The 16,343-nt window shown below is 39.4% G+C and overlaps 1 protein-coding gene across 1 annotated transcript in view; it reads left to right on the top strand.

The window, feature by feature from the left end:
• The window catches only part of CDK15 (cyclin dependent kinase 15), an 81,407-nt gene that overhangs the window by 24,381 nt on the left and 40,683 nt on the right, over positions 1 to 16,343 (top strand). The window contains exons 7-8 of the mRNA XM_059169002.1: positions 761 to 884; positions 2,907 to 3,027. Of these exons, the coding sequence (XP_059024985.1) occupies positions 761 to 884; positions 2,907 to 3,027 (245 nt within the window). The remainder of the gene's footprint in view (positions 1 to 760; positions 885 to 2,906; positions 3,028 to 16,343) is intronic.

Below are 16,343 nucleotides of genomic sequence, written 5' to 3'. Positions count from 1 at the left end.
ATACTAGGGAAAACCTAGAGATGTTTTCGGTTTCTATGCCTTCTTTACCACATGCAACATTTAAAAATTTGGGCCCACATTGTATTTTTCCCTCTTCTTTCTTCTTTCTACTATTTATTCTTTATTATTATCAGACTTTTTTTTTGGTCTAATTTTGGGGGGGTCTCTCTTCCCTCTTAATCAAATGGCTGTATTATAGCTTGTTTTCAACTTTGGACTTCAGACTTTAAAAATAGGTTTAAAAAGATAATAGTTCCTTTATTTCCTACTACCCTCTAAAGATATATTTCCCAGTCTGGTCTCCTTGTGTTATGTTTTTAAAAGGGTTTCATATCAGAGAGCTTGGAAAACTCAAGCAGTTGTAAACCTTAGAATATCATTTCCAGGTCAACTTTGATCTTATATGCCAAGTTCATCGGTGGGGAAAAAAAAAAAATTAAATCTTTCACATCTAAATCAATAACTAGTGTTCCAAAGGAAACTTCAAAGTATCCCTTTAGATTTTAAGGAAGGCTAATTCCTCCAGTATCAAAGAAATGAGATGTCAGGAAAAGGCAGAATCCCTTTGTCTAGGACGTGGTCTGCTTACTTGACTTTCCCAGTCTCCACACCCCCCTCCCCTGAATGTAAAATCTTCATATTTTTTTGTTTCTCAAGAGACACTTTTACTATATTCTTTCAGAGGACTGGTTTTGATTTAGAGGGGAAATCAACACATAGTGGCTCAAATCTGCTTAGATAAGGTGTTCATTCCTTCCAGCTTTTCATGTTTCAACTCTTGCGGGGCCTGGCGTACATCCACCACCAACACGTTCTTCACAGGGACCTGAAACCTCAGAACTTACTCATCAGTCACCTGGGAGAGCTCAAACTGGCTGATTTTGGTAAGTCTCCCCTCGAGTCTCCTTCTGGGCTACGAACAATGATGCTTTTGTGTGCACATGTTTAAAGCATTGATGGGGCCTGGCCCTTGAAAAGTGGAGGCCCATGGAATGTGATGCTTTGGGAGGATGTCAAACTACCCTAGAGGAAGTGTGAGGCAAGAAACAGGGCAAGCTGGGTAGCATCTAGTATTCCATCAAGCTCCAGCCTAACCAGATCCAAAAAGTTGGGCTCCTCTAGAGCCCCATGGCCATTTTTTATAGAGAGACGTGTGTAAGCGAACTGTTCCTAGAAAGTTTTCCTACATGTGAGTGGAAAGAAAAATTCTGTCGGAATAGATCCAGGTTATCCCATGATGACAGGATAAAGATGTAAACCCCAGATTATAGGATGGACTCCTGCTGGAATAAAGACCCCAGGCATTTGTTCCTGCACACATATCAATAGAGCTGTCTTTGTAGGATTACCTGAGGTTTTTGTCCCATCAGAGTGGACATGGATTTCCCTGGATTATCACTGTATCTTTCCATTCTAGCACTTACCACAGTTTATAATTATACACACGTATATTTGTGTGATGATTTTGTCTCTTCCACTGGACTGTAGGCATTAGGAAGGCAGCTTGAGTCCATCTTGCTTGTCATCATCTCTCTAGTGCCCGATACCACAGTAGGTGCTCAGGAAATATTTGTTGAAAAGTTGGAGCTGAGGAACCACTCTTCTTTGCTTGGCAGATATCAAATGGTTGTGCTATAGCTGCAAGACTTTTTTCTGACGTAGTAGCTTTCATCTGGACAAGTAAGCATGTAACAGATCCTCATTTCTCAATTCCCCACAATAGTGAACTCATCTACTGAGGTCTTTCCCCAGCTCTAGATCCTGTGATTCTGTGAGATGAGTAGCTAACCGACAAAAGTACTAATAGGGGCTGCTGGGTGGCCCAGTCGGTTAAGAGTCCGACTCTTGATTTTGGCTCAGGTCATGATCTCAGGGTCATGAGATCAAGCCCCATGTTGGGCTCCCTGCTGGGCATGGAACCTGCTTAAAATTCTCTTTCTCCCTCTCTCACTGCCCCTCCCCACCTCTTAAAAAAAAGAAGTACTCTGATATTGTAGAAGAAAATTTAAGAGTGATGTGTCCAAGGTCTTACCAAACTAATTTGGAATATAGCAGTCCCCCCTTGCAATTTACTAAACTGGGGATTTCTGGACTGCAAAAATGGAGGGCTATCGTATTACTTGTGAATTGAGTTCTGTTGCTATGACTGAGACACCAAAGTAGAGGTTGTAAACATGTCAGAAGCTTAATTTCTTGGGACGCCTCTGTGGCTCACTCAGTAGGTGTCTGCCTTCGGCTCAGGTCATGATCCCAGGGTCCTTGCTCAGCAGGGTGTCTGCTTCTCCCTCTGCCTGCCACTACCCTCTGCTTGTGCTCTTTCTCTCTCTTTCTCTCACTCTGACAAATAAAATATTTTTTTTTAAATAAAACTTTTTTTAAAAGCAGCTTAACTTTCTCTCATGTAACAGTCTAACCTAAGTAGTCAGAGCTTGTATGGTGGCCCGTAGAGTCTTGATCCATGTCCCTTCTGTCACAAGGCCCCACCATCTTTAGGGTATTCCCCCGATTATGAATTTAAAGATGGCTGCCACCTCCTTCTCATTTAAGCTTGGAGGAGGAGGGAAAGGGAAGAATCCTTAATCCCTCCAGAGGGGGGTGATCCGTAAGCTCACACATCCATTCTGTTTATAGCATATAGGGAAGGAGTTGGTCACTCACTATACTTACCTGCCAGGAAGGCTACATCCAGCTGCAATATAGGCCAAAATTTGAGAAATTCACTTGATAAGGAGGTCCACGAGGGTCAAGATAGTTGAGTGACTCTATTAAAAGCACTCGGAGTTTTTGTATTATTTTTTAAATGTTGATTATTCTGCCAGTTATTAACTCCTTGGTTGTATACATTGATTCCTGGCTCTCCAGGAAGTCCTACAACAGTGAGTTCTGTGCTTTTCTTCTTTGGTCAGGTCTCGCTCGGGCAAAGTCCATTCCCAGCCAGACATACTCTTCCGAAGTTGTGACCCTCTGGTACCGGCCTCCTGATGCTTTGCTGGGAGCCACTGAATATTCCTCTGAACTGGACATATGGTAAGAGCTAGTGCCAAGAAAATGAAGAAAATGTGAGTCATTTTACCCATGCGGATTCCTTTATCATCTGCATTGCATTTTAAATAATAATGCTAATAATGACAATTACATTTATATGCAGAAACAGAAAGTATTTTCAAATATATATCTCATTTACCTTTTGCAATCATTTTGTGAGTTTTTATGGTTAAAAAAACTGAGACTTGGGGGGCGCCTGGATGGCTCAGTCATTAAGAGTCTGCCTTCGACTCAGGTCATGATCCCAGGGTCTGGGATGGAGTCTCATATCAGGCTCCCTGCTCTGCGGGAACCCTGCTTCTCCTCCCACTCCCCCTGCTTGTGTTCCCTCTCTCGCTGTGTCTCTCTGTCAAGTAAATAAATAAAATCTTTAAAAAAAAAAAAAAAACCTGATACTCAGAGAGATCTGGCCTAAGGCATATTCCAAACCCAATGTTCTTTCTATTGTGCCTCTCTTCCTAGCTCTTCTCTTCAGTCCTTGGTCTTTCCCCCTTGTCCTCAGAGAAACACACACCCAACTCTCTGACCACAGATATACACAAACATGTCTACACCCTAATGCTCACACAAGCTCAGTTCTGATCTTGGAGAAAAAGGCACACAGACTATGATTCAATAAACCCGATTTTAGCACCAACTCTATTTATAATTAGTTACTCTAGATTATGTTATCTTGAAAAGCATGTATCTTCTTTGTGTCTGTGTTTCTCCATTTTTTAAAATGAGGGTAATAAACTCTCCATGAGAGGATCCATAGTGTAAGGATAAGAGTCAGATAGATGTTCCCAAGTAGAACCACATCACTGGGGAGGTTCTTGGATTAATGGGGTGCTACAGTGAGTGTGGGATCACTCATCGTCCTGAGCAGCAAATGTTACGCTATCAGATCTTATTTCTGGAAATACCTCAGTTATCTGGGGTACACGGTGAAATGTGTGGTGACTTTACAATCATAGCCACCCCTCCAAAGGTAACAAAACATATGGACACCCTCCAGTTCCTTAAGAGGTCTTATATAAACAAAATTAATTAAAAAATTATTAAATTATTTAAAAAAATTAATAACGGATTTTTAAAAAATTAAATAGTATTCTAAAAGGCTAAATTAAGCTTTTGGATTTGCCAAAGAATTGAGAAAGGTTGCAGAAATATCCCTCCAGTGGATCTGGAGTCATTGATTTCCCAAAACCCTGTACCATTTCTAGAAATATCACCAGCTAGTCAAAATCCTCCCGCAACTGTCAGCCCTCACGGCTCTGCACTGTCACTTCAAAGGCCTGTGGCGGGCTCTGTTTTTCTGAGCTTAATGATGACTTCCTAGTCGTGCTTCACAGACAGAGTGAAACTTCTGCTCATCACTTTTAAACTTTTTTTTTTATTATGGAGCATTGAAAGCATTCAAAAAATAGACCCTATAGGGGCGCCTGGGTGGCTCAGTCGGCTAGGTGTCTGCCTCTTGATCTCAGCTCTGGTCTTGATCTCCCTGTCATGAGTTCCAGCCCTGCACTGGGCTCCACACTGGGCATGGAGCCTACTTAAAAATAAAACAAAATACACACATGAGAAAATATATACCATATATATGTGTGTGTGTGTGTGTGTGTGTGTGTACACACACACACATCAGTGATTCTCAACCAAGGCCAATTTTGCTCCCCAGGGATATTTGGCAATGTCTGGAGACATATTTTATTGTCACAGCTAAAAGGGGTGTGTTGCTGGCATCAAGTGGGTAGGGGTCTAGGATGTCCCTATGATGCACAGCACATTCCCCTACAACAAAGATTCATCCGGCACCAGATGTTAACAGTGTCAAGACTGAGGAAGCTGTTGTAGATTAAGAAGCATTATAAGTGAACTTCATGAACCTACTACCCAGTGTCACAACTAGAACACACTGTCATATTTCCATGGGCTCCTCTCCCAAGAACCTGCCCCTCCACCAGACTGGCTTTGAACCTGAATTTTTTTTTTCTTTCTTTCTTTCTTTTTTTTCTTTTAGGGAATTTTTTTTTTTTGAAGATTTTATTTGAGAGAGAGAGAGAATGAGAGAGAGCATGATGGGGAGAAGGTCAGAGGGAGAAGCAGACTCCCCGTGGAGCTGGGAGCCTGATGTGGGACTCCATCCTGGAACCAGGATCATAACCTGAGCTGAAGGCAGTCGTTTAACCAATTGAGCCACCTAGGCATCCCGAACCTGAATTTTTTCTTTCTTTTTTTTTTTTTTTAAGATTTTATTTATTTATTTGACAGACAGAGATCACAAGTAGGCAGAGAGGCAGGCAGACAGAGAGAAGGAAGCAGGCTCCCTGCTGATCAGAGAGCCTGATGTGGGGTTTGATCCCAGGACCTTGAGATCATGACCTAAGCAGAAGGCAGAGGCTCTAACCCACTGAGCCACCCAGGTTCCCCTGAATTTTTTTCTTATCGTCATTCCTTGACCTCTTCTAAAAATCATATTTTTACATTTTTTTATGTGTTCTAAAAATACTGTATTTGAGTTTTTGTAAAAATGGTATTATATTGTTTTTAGCCTTCTGGGCCTTTCTTTTTTCTACTCAAGATGTTTCTAAGATCATTCATGTTGATGTAGCTATGCTTTATTCCCTGTTGATGGACATTTCAGTTAGTTAGCTTGTTTTTTTATTTTGTTTGCTTTTGTTCTAATGAATATACTCGGTACTCATATTTAAGGATTTTTCTAGAGTACCTACTTAGTGGATTTGCAGTGTCACAGGGTATACGAATGTTCAACTGCCTGAAATAGTGCCGAGCTGCTTTCCAAAGTAATTGTAACAGTTTACACACCAGCCGCGAGTTTCAGCCCCTTATCCATATCTGCAACAACTCTATAATCAAGTGGGTAGAATGGTATCATGTCGTGATCTAAATTCACATTTTTCTAATTACTAATGAGCTTGGACACCTTGTCATGGATTATTTGCCATTTGTGTTTCTCTTCTATGAGGAACGTGTGTCTTTTGCTTATTTTCTTTTGGTCTCTCTGTCTCTGTCTCCCTCCATCCCTCCCTTTCTTTCTTTCTTTCTTTCTTGATTGATTAATGTATGTTCTTCCATTCTGAACATGAACCTTTTATCAGTTATGTATGTTGCAAGAAGCCTCCCCAGTTCATGGCTTATGCTTTCATATCCTTATGTTGTCTTTTTGAACAGAAGTTCTTAATTTTAATATTATTGACTTTATCAAGTCTTTTCTTTTATGGTTAGTGCTTTTGTTTCTTGTTTTAAAAAGTTCTTCCCTCCTTGAGGTCAGAATGTTATTTTCCAATACGTTCTTTTAAAAGTTGTAAAGTTTTTCCTTTCATTTTAAATCCTTCATATACTGGAAATTGATTTTTGTCCATGCCAATCAATTGTCGCACCCCAGTTTCTTCGGTGATCTGCCATGCCAAATCTCTCATATATCAAGTTTCCAAAATGCAGAGGTCTGTGTCTGGGTTCTCTACTCTATTCTGTTCTACTGGGGGGTCAGTTTCGTTGTCCCTGCCCCAGTGTCCCACTATATTAATTTCTATAGCTTTATAATGATATTTGATATCTGGTAGGACAAGTGTCCCCACCTATTTCATCTCCTTCCCCCAGGAGGGTCTTGGCTACTTTTTCCCTTTGATTTTTCATATACATTCTATTTGTTTGTTTGTTTGTTTGTTTTTAAATATTTTATTTTTGTGTAATCTCTATACCTATCATGGGACTTGAACTCAGAACCCTGAGATCAAGATTTGCATACTCTATCAATTGAGCTAGCTGGGTATCCCATGATTTTTCATATACATTTTAGATACGGTGTTTCCAGTTTCATGAAAATTCCTAGTGGGATTTTCATTAGAAATTACATTGAAATTATAGAACTCTGAGGATAACCAATATCTTTGTAATATTGTTTTCCCATTTTTTTTTAAGAATTTTATTTATTTATTTGACAGAGAGAGATCACAAGTAGGCAGAGAGGCAGGCAGAGAGAGAGGAAGGGCAGCAGGCCCCTGCTGAGCAGAGAGCCCGATGTGGGACTCGATCCCAGGACCCTGAGATCATGACCTGAGCTGAAGGCAGTGGCTTAACACACTGAGCCACCCAGGCACCCTGTTTTCCCATTTTAAAACACAGCATATCTCTAATCTGTTTAGTTAGTCCTTAATGTCTTTTAGTAGTTTTATTATTTTCTCTCTAAGCTTTTACTTGTCTAGAGCAAAAGTCCCTGTAAGTCTATTTCTGCTGTTTATTGTTTCTTTTGGTTCCACATATAGTATCTTTTTTTTCCATGCCTGTTGTTTTTGACAGTTATATGCTAATTTACCTTGAAATTTCATTTGTGGGATTTTTTTTTTTTTTTGAGGCCTTGAATGAGGTGGGCTCCCTCAGGGGAGATTTGCATTTGATTTTGCTATGTGCATTATTTCTTTTTAAGATTTTATTTATTTATTTGACAGATAGAGATCACAAGTAGGCAGAGAGACAGGCAGAGAGACAAGGAAGCAGGCTTCCTGCTGAGCAGAGAGCCCAATGTGGAGCTTGATCCCAGGACCCTGGGATCATGACCTGAGCCGAAGGCAGAGGCTAAACCACTGAGCCACCCAGGCACCCCTATGTGCATTATTTCTAAAGAAATTGATTCTTGTATTTTATATAAGTGTTGGTCTGCTTCTCAGATCTTGATTTCCTGATACCATTCCCTGCTAAAAAGAACTCAGATATTTTAGCAAATTGGCCAATTCTAAGGCTGGGGCAGGGGAAAGTATAAGGAGAGTCAAGAACACCCTGGTGGGCCAGAACATTTTTTTTATAAAGTAGTCCAAAAATTATGGGAATATATCAAAAGGACAGGGGAAGCAACTTGAAGAAATGTCCGAATGTCAAAGAAGTACAATTTGAGTGCAATTTGATTTAAAATCAAAGCAAATAATGTGAATAATGGGTTATAACCTACTGAATAAAATAGGAATGCATGAGCCTATATTAAGGTTAGCTAGCTAACTGGATAAGAAAGGAAACAACTCCTTCCTGTAGCACTCCAATTAATAACAGAAGAAATGATGGACTTAGAAAACCACTCTTTTGCAGCATAAGAGTCATTGGCTCAAGTAAGAATTAACAATGCCAAACTAGAAAGTTTGAAGAGGAATAAAAAATTTATATAATCTCGAAATAATTGCCAAGAAATTATTACAATTTCAACTGTATACAATTACAAAGGGAAAAAATAGTAACTTTATAGTAGAGAAACTTGGCAGATACCACATTTACCAAGTAATTAGAGTTAATATTATCAATAATGGGACTGATTGACACTGGGTGCCTCCTAATATGGGGCACTGAGAAGGGTACAATATCACTTATGTGGTTTTCCTGCCCCCCCAAAAAAAATCCCAAATATCAGGTAAATTAACTCTGTTTGAGTGACATTTTGCAACATAACTGGCCTGTCCTCTTTTTTTTTTTTTTAAGATTTTATTTATTTATTTGACAGATAAAGATCACAAGTAGGCAGAGAGGCAGGCAGAGCTGGGGGCAGGGGAGCAGGATCCCTGCTGAGCAGGAAGCCCAAAGCGGGGTTCGATCGCAGGACTCTCAGATCATGACCTGAGCCGAAGCCAGAGGCTTTAACCACTGAGCCACCCAGGTGCCCCTGCCCTGTCCTCATTTAAAGGGTTGTAGGGGATGTAAAATTTCCCTCTGTCCTCTTAGAGTCTATGGACGAGCCTGCACACTGACAACAGATTAATGGGGGAAAAGCATATAAATTTTATTTGATGTTCAGTTTTATGTGACATGAGGGAAAGGGCTTTGTAGAGAGAAGAGAAAACTCCCAAAGAAGCAGCTAGGCTTGGAGGCTTTTGTACCATTCTGAAAAAGGATGATAAATTTTTAGGGAAGTGATAAGACAAAAGAAAGAGGTTTCTGGACTCTTCAGTGGCAGTAAGTTGTGGGCTGGACATCCTCACAAGGGGAATTTATGCCCTACTTTCAGGCATAGGGGGGAGGCAGAAAGCTCATCATATGTTTGCTCTTTTTCAATTGCCTTCAGCTCAAAATAGTCTTTATACCAGAGGGGCATATTTTGATACCCTACTGGGTCCAAGTTTTAAAAGGCAAAGAAAGACTGAGGAATTGTTCCCGAAGAAAGAAACTAAAGAGATATGCCAACAAATGCAATGCAGGGTCCTAAATTGGATCCTGGGGGAAGTGGAACTAAAGAACAGTACTGGGAAAAAAGGTAAAATTTAAATATGGACTGTGGATCAGAGAGTAGTAATTGATCAATGTTAAATTTCCCGACTTTGATAATTGTGGTGGTGTTATGTAGAAGAATGCTTTTGTTCTTAGAAACTACAAAGTACGTAGGGGTAAAGAATTATGATCTGCAACTTACTTACTGCTTCAGGAAAAAGGAAAAAATGAAAGAGGCATAATGTTGGAAATTGGTGAATCAGTTTGAAGAGAGTTCTTTCTACTGCGCTTGCAACTTTTCTTTAAGTTTGAAATTATTTACATATTAAAAGTCATCACCAAAATTGAGAAAAATCTGGTGTTTTGCCAAAGATAGTATAAGAAGCACTGACCTAGTATGTGATTGGTGTTTGCAAATATTTCACACACATTTGAGAAGAATTCAGATTTTTGAGTTGTTGGGTACAGGTTTTTACATATATTGAAAAATTCAAGGTTAACTGTGTTATCCAAATCTTCTTTTTTTTTTTTTTTAAAGATTTTTATGTATTTTTTTTTTTTGACAGACACAGATCACAGGTAGGCAGAGAGGCAGGTAGAGAGAGAGGAAGGGAAGCAGGCTCCCTGTTGAGCAGAGAGCCCGATGTGGGGCTCGATCCCAGGACCCTGGGATCATGACCTGAGCCAAAGGCAGAGGCTTAACCCACTGAGCCACCCAGGTGCCCCTTATCCAAATCTTCTTTACATCATTTTTGTCTGTTTAACTTACCAAACAAAGGTGTGTTCAAATTGATTACTACATTGTTGATTTGTCATATTTTTATTCATTTTTGCTTTATATACTTAAAGCTATTTTCATTAAGTGTCAGTAAATTTTAAACTGTTTAAAAATTTTAACCTTTAAAACCTCACGCTTTAAATCCTATTTTTGGAATAATTTTCCTTTCTTTTGAAGCTATTCTTTTAGAATATTCTTCAGTGTAGGTCTGTCGGTGGCAAACTCTGTTTTTGTGTCTTAGACTCTCATTGCTGAAAGGTAGACTTGCTGGGGATGTAATTCAAGATTGATGCTTATTTTTTTCTCAGAACTTAGAAGATCTCATCCCCCTGCTTTGTCTTCTGTTGCTGCTGTTGTAAAATTTGCTTTGATCCTTATTGTCTTACTTTTGCAGGTGATCTATCATTTTAGCTACATGTTTTAAAGAGGTTTTTTTGTTTGTTTGTTTTTTGGGGGGGGGGGTTTGTCCTTTATTATTATAGAGTTTTCACTTAAGGTATCTGGTGTGGGTTTCTTTTCACTTACCCTGCTTGGTATATACTGTGCTTCTTCTGGTTATGAGTCATGTCTTTAGTTGGTCATTTCCTCTTTGAATGTTGCCTCTATTCCCGCCTCTCTTTCTGGAGCTCAATGAAAGACTGTCAGACCATGTTTTCCTATTACCCACAGCTCTTATCCTTTCTTTCATATTTCCTGTCTTCTTAACTTTCGGTGCTGCACTCTGGGTAATTTCTTCAGCTCGCCTACCAGTTCTTCAAGTCTGCCTTAAGCTACATATCACTTACATGTACAAAATGTTATTTCATTGGTAAGTGTTTCATGAATTTAACCATGAATAATGATAACACAAAATTGTAAATTTAAATTATTGTTATTACCCTTATTCATTCTATTATTATTATTACTGTTTTCCCAGTAAAACTCAAAAAGTAATATAAAAATAGAGCAATAGACACCTTTCATTGAGTTTACTGTTATTCGTTCACTCTCTACATAATTGTTAAGTATCAGAGTGTGTACACTGCAATTCCTCTTCCCCCATTTTTTTTTTCTTTTCAGAGTGGTAAAAGGGCAAGTGAGTAGGGAGAAGATTTCCAATTGACAAAGGAAGAAAAAGGGGGAAATCCTATTGTGCTAAGCCACAAAACCCCATAGGGTACAAGCTGAGTGTTTTTTATCTATCTATCTATCTATCTATCTATTAGGGCAATGCAGAGGGAGAGGGAGAAGAGAATTTTGAGTAGACTCCAAGCCCAGATCTCATGACTCTGAGATCATGACCTGAGCTGAAATCAAGAGTCAGACAAAACCAACTGAGCCACCCTGGCGCCCCAGGCTGAGTGCATATTAGGAGGCAGTTGACCATGGGGGAACATTAGAGCCTTTGTCTCAAAGAAACTAATGATGCCGTAGAGTGCCAGAGCTTCTCATGACAGTAAGCCCAGGGGACATCAGCATCAGTGGGAGCCCAGAACGAACAGTTAGATTCTGGAAAACACACAAGTAGGACATACTGGTTATTCCTAGCACTTAAAACCAACCTCTCTCTTCCTGCATCATCATTTCTTCTTTCTTTCTGCCACCTTTTCAGACCTTAAAAGATTCTATTAGTAACTTCAGGGAGAAAACTCAATGTTTTAGGATTACCATACCATTTTGTTATTGTTTTTCTTTTTTGTATTGTGTTAAAATACACATAACATAAAATTTATCATTTTAGCCTTTTTAAAAAATTATTTATTTATTTATTTTAGAGAGAGAGTATGAGTGAGGAAAGGGGCAAAGGGAGACAGTCCTCAAGCAGACTCCCCACTGAGCTCAAAGCCCAACCAAAGGGTTCCATCCCATGAGCCTGAAATCATGACTTGAGCCAAAAATCAAGAGTCAGATGCTTAATTAACTGAGCCACACACACACACACACACACACACACACACACTTTACCCATTTTATTTATTTTTTAAGATTTTATTTATTTATTTGTCAAAGAGAAAGAAAGAGCAAGCACAGGCAGACAAAGTGGCAGGCAGAGGCAGAGGGAGAAGCAGGCTCCCCGCTGAACAAGGAGCCCAATGTGGGACTCGATCCCAGGACGCTGGGATCATGACCTGAGCCAAAGACAGCCACTCAACCCACTGAGCCACCCAGGCATCTCACTTTAGCCATTTTAAAATGTACAATCCAATGGCATTGAGTACATTCACATTGTAGTGTCACCATCACTATTATCCATCTCCAAAACTTTTCATCATCCCAAGCTAAAACTCTATACCCATTAAACAAAAACTGCCTCTTACTCTCTTCCCCCAGCCCCTGAGATCCATTATTCCATTTGCTGTCTCCATGAATCTAAGTCTTTTTAGGTACTTCATATACGTACAATCATACAATATTTTTTCTTCTGCATCTGGTTTATTTCACTTAGCATAATGTTGTCAAGGTTTATCCACGTTGGGGTAAACTGGGTTTTAAAGAAGGATTTATTTTGGCACACAACGTGCACTGTTCAAAACTGACTTCAGGCAGCTGCTGGTTTTAGGACTATGAAAAGTTGTTCCTGCCTGAGAGATTACAAATTTCCTGCTGCAAACTTCCAAATATAAAGAGTGGCCCAGGGAAAAGCAAGTGGAAATGTCATGTCACTGTCATATGTTATGTTGTTCTGAATTAATTTCAAGACTGAAAAATGAAATACTGATTCATTTCTCCCAAAAACATTTTTGTATGTTCTTTACACCTCTCAAAAACCCAACTCCTGAGATGGCTGATTTCCCCAGAGACTGCCTAAGGAATTTGAAGAATCTTCTCCTCTCTTACAGAAGAATTTGTTCATGCTCAGAATAGAGAAAAGGTTAGGAAGAAAGCCAGAAAAGGCAGAAAACATATAAGCTGTTTCTTCTAACTTGACTGAAGAGCCACAGTTGGAGCAATAATGACCCAGCGCATCTCTCCTTTCTGGAAGGATTAGCTGGTTGGCTAATGAAGCTCCCCTTCATTTACATGGATGCCCCCCAGGATATTGCCAAAGAGCAGAAGTCCTCTGAGCACTTAAAGATAGGAAGGGTAAGAAGGAGAGGTAAGAAGAGCCACAGGATGAAGATTTACGCACAAAACAGAGGAGTAAAAGGGAATAGGAGCCGGTTTCCTAACTGGACCCAAATATTCAGAATATTTTAAATGTTTGCTTAAAGCTAGGCTGGGGGTGGACAAAATAGACTATAGCCACTCGACTAGTTTACAAACCAGATTAAAAAATACAATAGCTCTGAAGAACAAATGAAAAAAATAAGAAGATGAGTTGTATAGTTTTTAAAGAACAATGCTTACACCTAGAAAGTATCTTTTGTTCTTCAAACTCAGAGTGCATGGGTTTACTTTCTTACCAATGCATTGATATTTATGGTACTTATGTATATTCCAGGTACTGAAATACGATTGATTTAGGAATTTTGTTTGTCTTGCAAGTGTCCACGTAGGCACATGGGCACCCATGCATGCATGTGCACTCACACACAGAAACACAGAAACACACTTTCTCTCTATATATGTATATAAATATGAAAAATATAAACAAGCAGCCTAGACTCTATACTTTTTAGCTGAGAAAGGTACGTGTGTTTTTTAGAGATTTTATTCATTTGACAGAGAGAGATCACAAGTAGGCAGAGAGAGAGAGAGGAAGAAGCAGGCTCCCCACCGAGCATAGAGCCCGATGTGGGACTCAATCCCAGGACACTGAGATCATGACCCGAGCTGAAGGCAGAGGCTTAACCCACTGAGCCACCCAGGCGCCCATCAGAGAAAGGTTTTAATCTACCCTTAGGTGAAACTTAAAAATAAAGACTCAAGAGAATGCCACTAAAGCACCAACCACACAAATGCAAACAAAGAATTTCAACCAAATGTTAGTCTATTATTCTGTACCACAAACACCTTGTACTCCTTGCATAATGGCCTGAATGTCCAGATTTCTTCACTATTTTACCTAATTTTGTACACGGTCCTTAGCGGAGTAAAAGACAAAGGACACTAAGAAGTTGCTAACAAAAGGACTTCCTTCTTGGTCTCCTACAGCAACTAGGATGAAAAGTAACAAGTTTTTCCCAAGTGATAAAAACAGTTTGAAGAGAGGGAAAAAGTAGACTGCAGGTTTAAACCTGGCCATGACCTTGGTTTTGAACCTTGTTTACCAATACCATCAGGCCTCCTAGTGATTTGTGAGCCCCTGGCATTTCTGGTAGGCGTTAGGGTACTGGATGGAGGGTTGGCTCCAGTCTTAGAAACCAGCACATTTCCATTTATTTTATAGCAGTTAATATACAATTGCATGTATGTTTCACACACAGGCACCTTTTTTTCATTTCAAAATGAAATGGTTTGATACCTTTCAAGCACAGACACAGAGAGAGCCGTCAGGGGCAGTGGGTGGCGGCCATTCACGGGTGTTCACCAAGTCGGTTTCCTAGTTGGCTTATCTCATAATTGACCATTGCTAACAATCAGGATGGTTTTTAACCATTTGACAATTTTCTATTACTTTTATTCTTCTTCATATTATTGTTTAACTCACAAGTTTTATATCTGTTGCTTTAAAGACAAGGAGAAGAAATGGATTTTAAAATACAAGCTAATGAGGAGCTTTAATTCTAAAGATACCATTTAATTCTAAAGATACCCTCAAGATACCATTTGCCAGGTTATTAAGTCATATTTGTCTGATCAGAATTCTTGTAGCACATATCAAGATGTCTCTAATACATGAAAAATAATTTAAAAGTAAATATGGTGGCCACTGTTTCCAAACTGACTTTTTAAAAATTGCCAATAATGTCTTACCTTTTATTTACATTTGTGCAAAATTCTAAAAATAAGCCAGAGGGTTATTTTAAATGCAAACCAAATATGAGGTCATGAAAACAGTTTTTTATCTTTTTTTTGACGGGAAAAGATAAAATGATATTTCAATGTTCATTTTTTCTCTTTTTTTAAAGATTTTATTTATTTGAGAGAGGGCAAGAGAGCACTCATCCTGAGTTGTGGGGAGAGGCAGGGGAAGAGGGAAAAATAGGCCCCCTGCTGAGCAGGAAGCCCAAAGTGGGGCTCAATCCCAGGACCCTGGGATCATGACCTGAGTCAAAAGCAGGCATTTAACCGGCTGAGCCACCCAGGTGCCCCACAATTTTCTTTTTAATATGAATTCTATCCTCAAACCAGACACAAGTAAAAATTACTCTTAAACTTGTTTACCAAGAAATCTGCTTTCTCCTCCACAAGCAATTTAAAGTGAATTATAGGGGCGCCTGGGTGGCTCAGTCGTTAAGCGATCCCAGGGTCCTGGGATCGAACCCCGTGTCGGGCTCCCCGCTCTGTGGAAAGCCTGCTTCTCCCTCTCCCACTCCCCCTGCTTGTGTTTCCTCTCTCGCTGTCTCTGTCTCTGTCAAATAAATAAATAAAATCTTTTAAAAAATAATAAACTGAATTATATAGCCCGTGTCTGCAACCCGAAGGAAAAAAATGAAAAGTTATCATATGCAATAAATGCATATGAATAATATTAAAGACCAGATTTAAAATGAACTTGATAATAAATTTTTAATACCATGATCATCTCTAATAAAATGTTTTACTTAACTATCCTTCTTTATCACGCCACATTAGAAAATGTCAGGATGATTAAGGGAATTTGCGAAATTATGCATTATAAGTGCGAAGCATTTGGAGTCAAAGGATAGGACCACAAGGATAATCACTGTAATCCATCACCTGGACCATTTTTATCTCTCAAAAGACTTATATGAATAAAAATGTGTATTATTAGCAAAATAAGTCTTACCCCTCACTGTCCCTCAGGAATTACCCTCCCGTTTGACTACATAGGAAATAGATTTTTTATTTCACCCTATTTCATCTATTTTGAGAGGCACACTCTTGGCTAAATCAGGATGTACCTTATAATCAGTAGAGTCTTACCAAGGCCGCCAGCCAGGCTGCAGCTGGGACCACAGCTACCATTGCCACATGTGAACATCAAATGCCAGCATCAAAAGTTGCAGAATGGGCGCCAGTGACTTGGAAGAAAGTCTTGCAGAAAGGAGAACTTTCTGTCGTTTTTTTCCTTCTTTTTTAACTAGGAACCAAACCGTTGTGGAGAGGGAGTGCACGAGGCATGTTTAGTAACATTCTTTAAGCAGGAATCAAAAGTAGGTTAGCTCTGTGTAATGGCAAGGTCAGCCTAGGAGCCCAGCACCGAGGACTCTTAGTTTTCTTATGGATTATTTTAAGAAATGCTTCATCATCAAACTCCTGATATAGAGGATGATCCCACGGATAA

The sequence above is a fragment of the Mustela lutreola genome, chromosome 3 (assembly GCF_030435805.1).
Source record: "Mustela lutreola isolate mMusLut2 chromosome 3, mMusLut2.pri, whole genome shotgun sequence".
Lineage (NCBI taxonomy): Eukaryota > Metazoa > Chordata > Mammalia > Carnivora > Mustelidae > Mustela > Mustela lutreola.
Note: the sequence above shows the minus strand (reverse complement) of the source record. Positions and strands in the feature narration are given on the sequence as shown.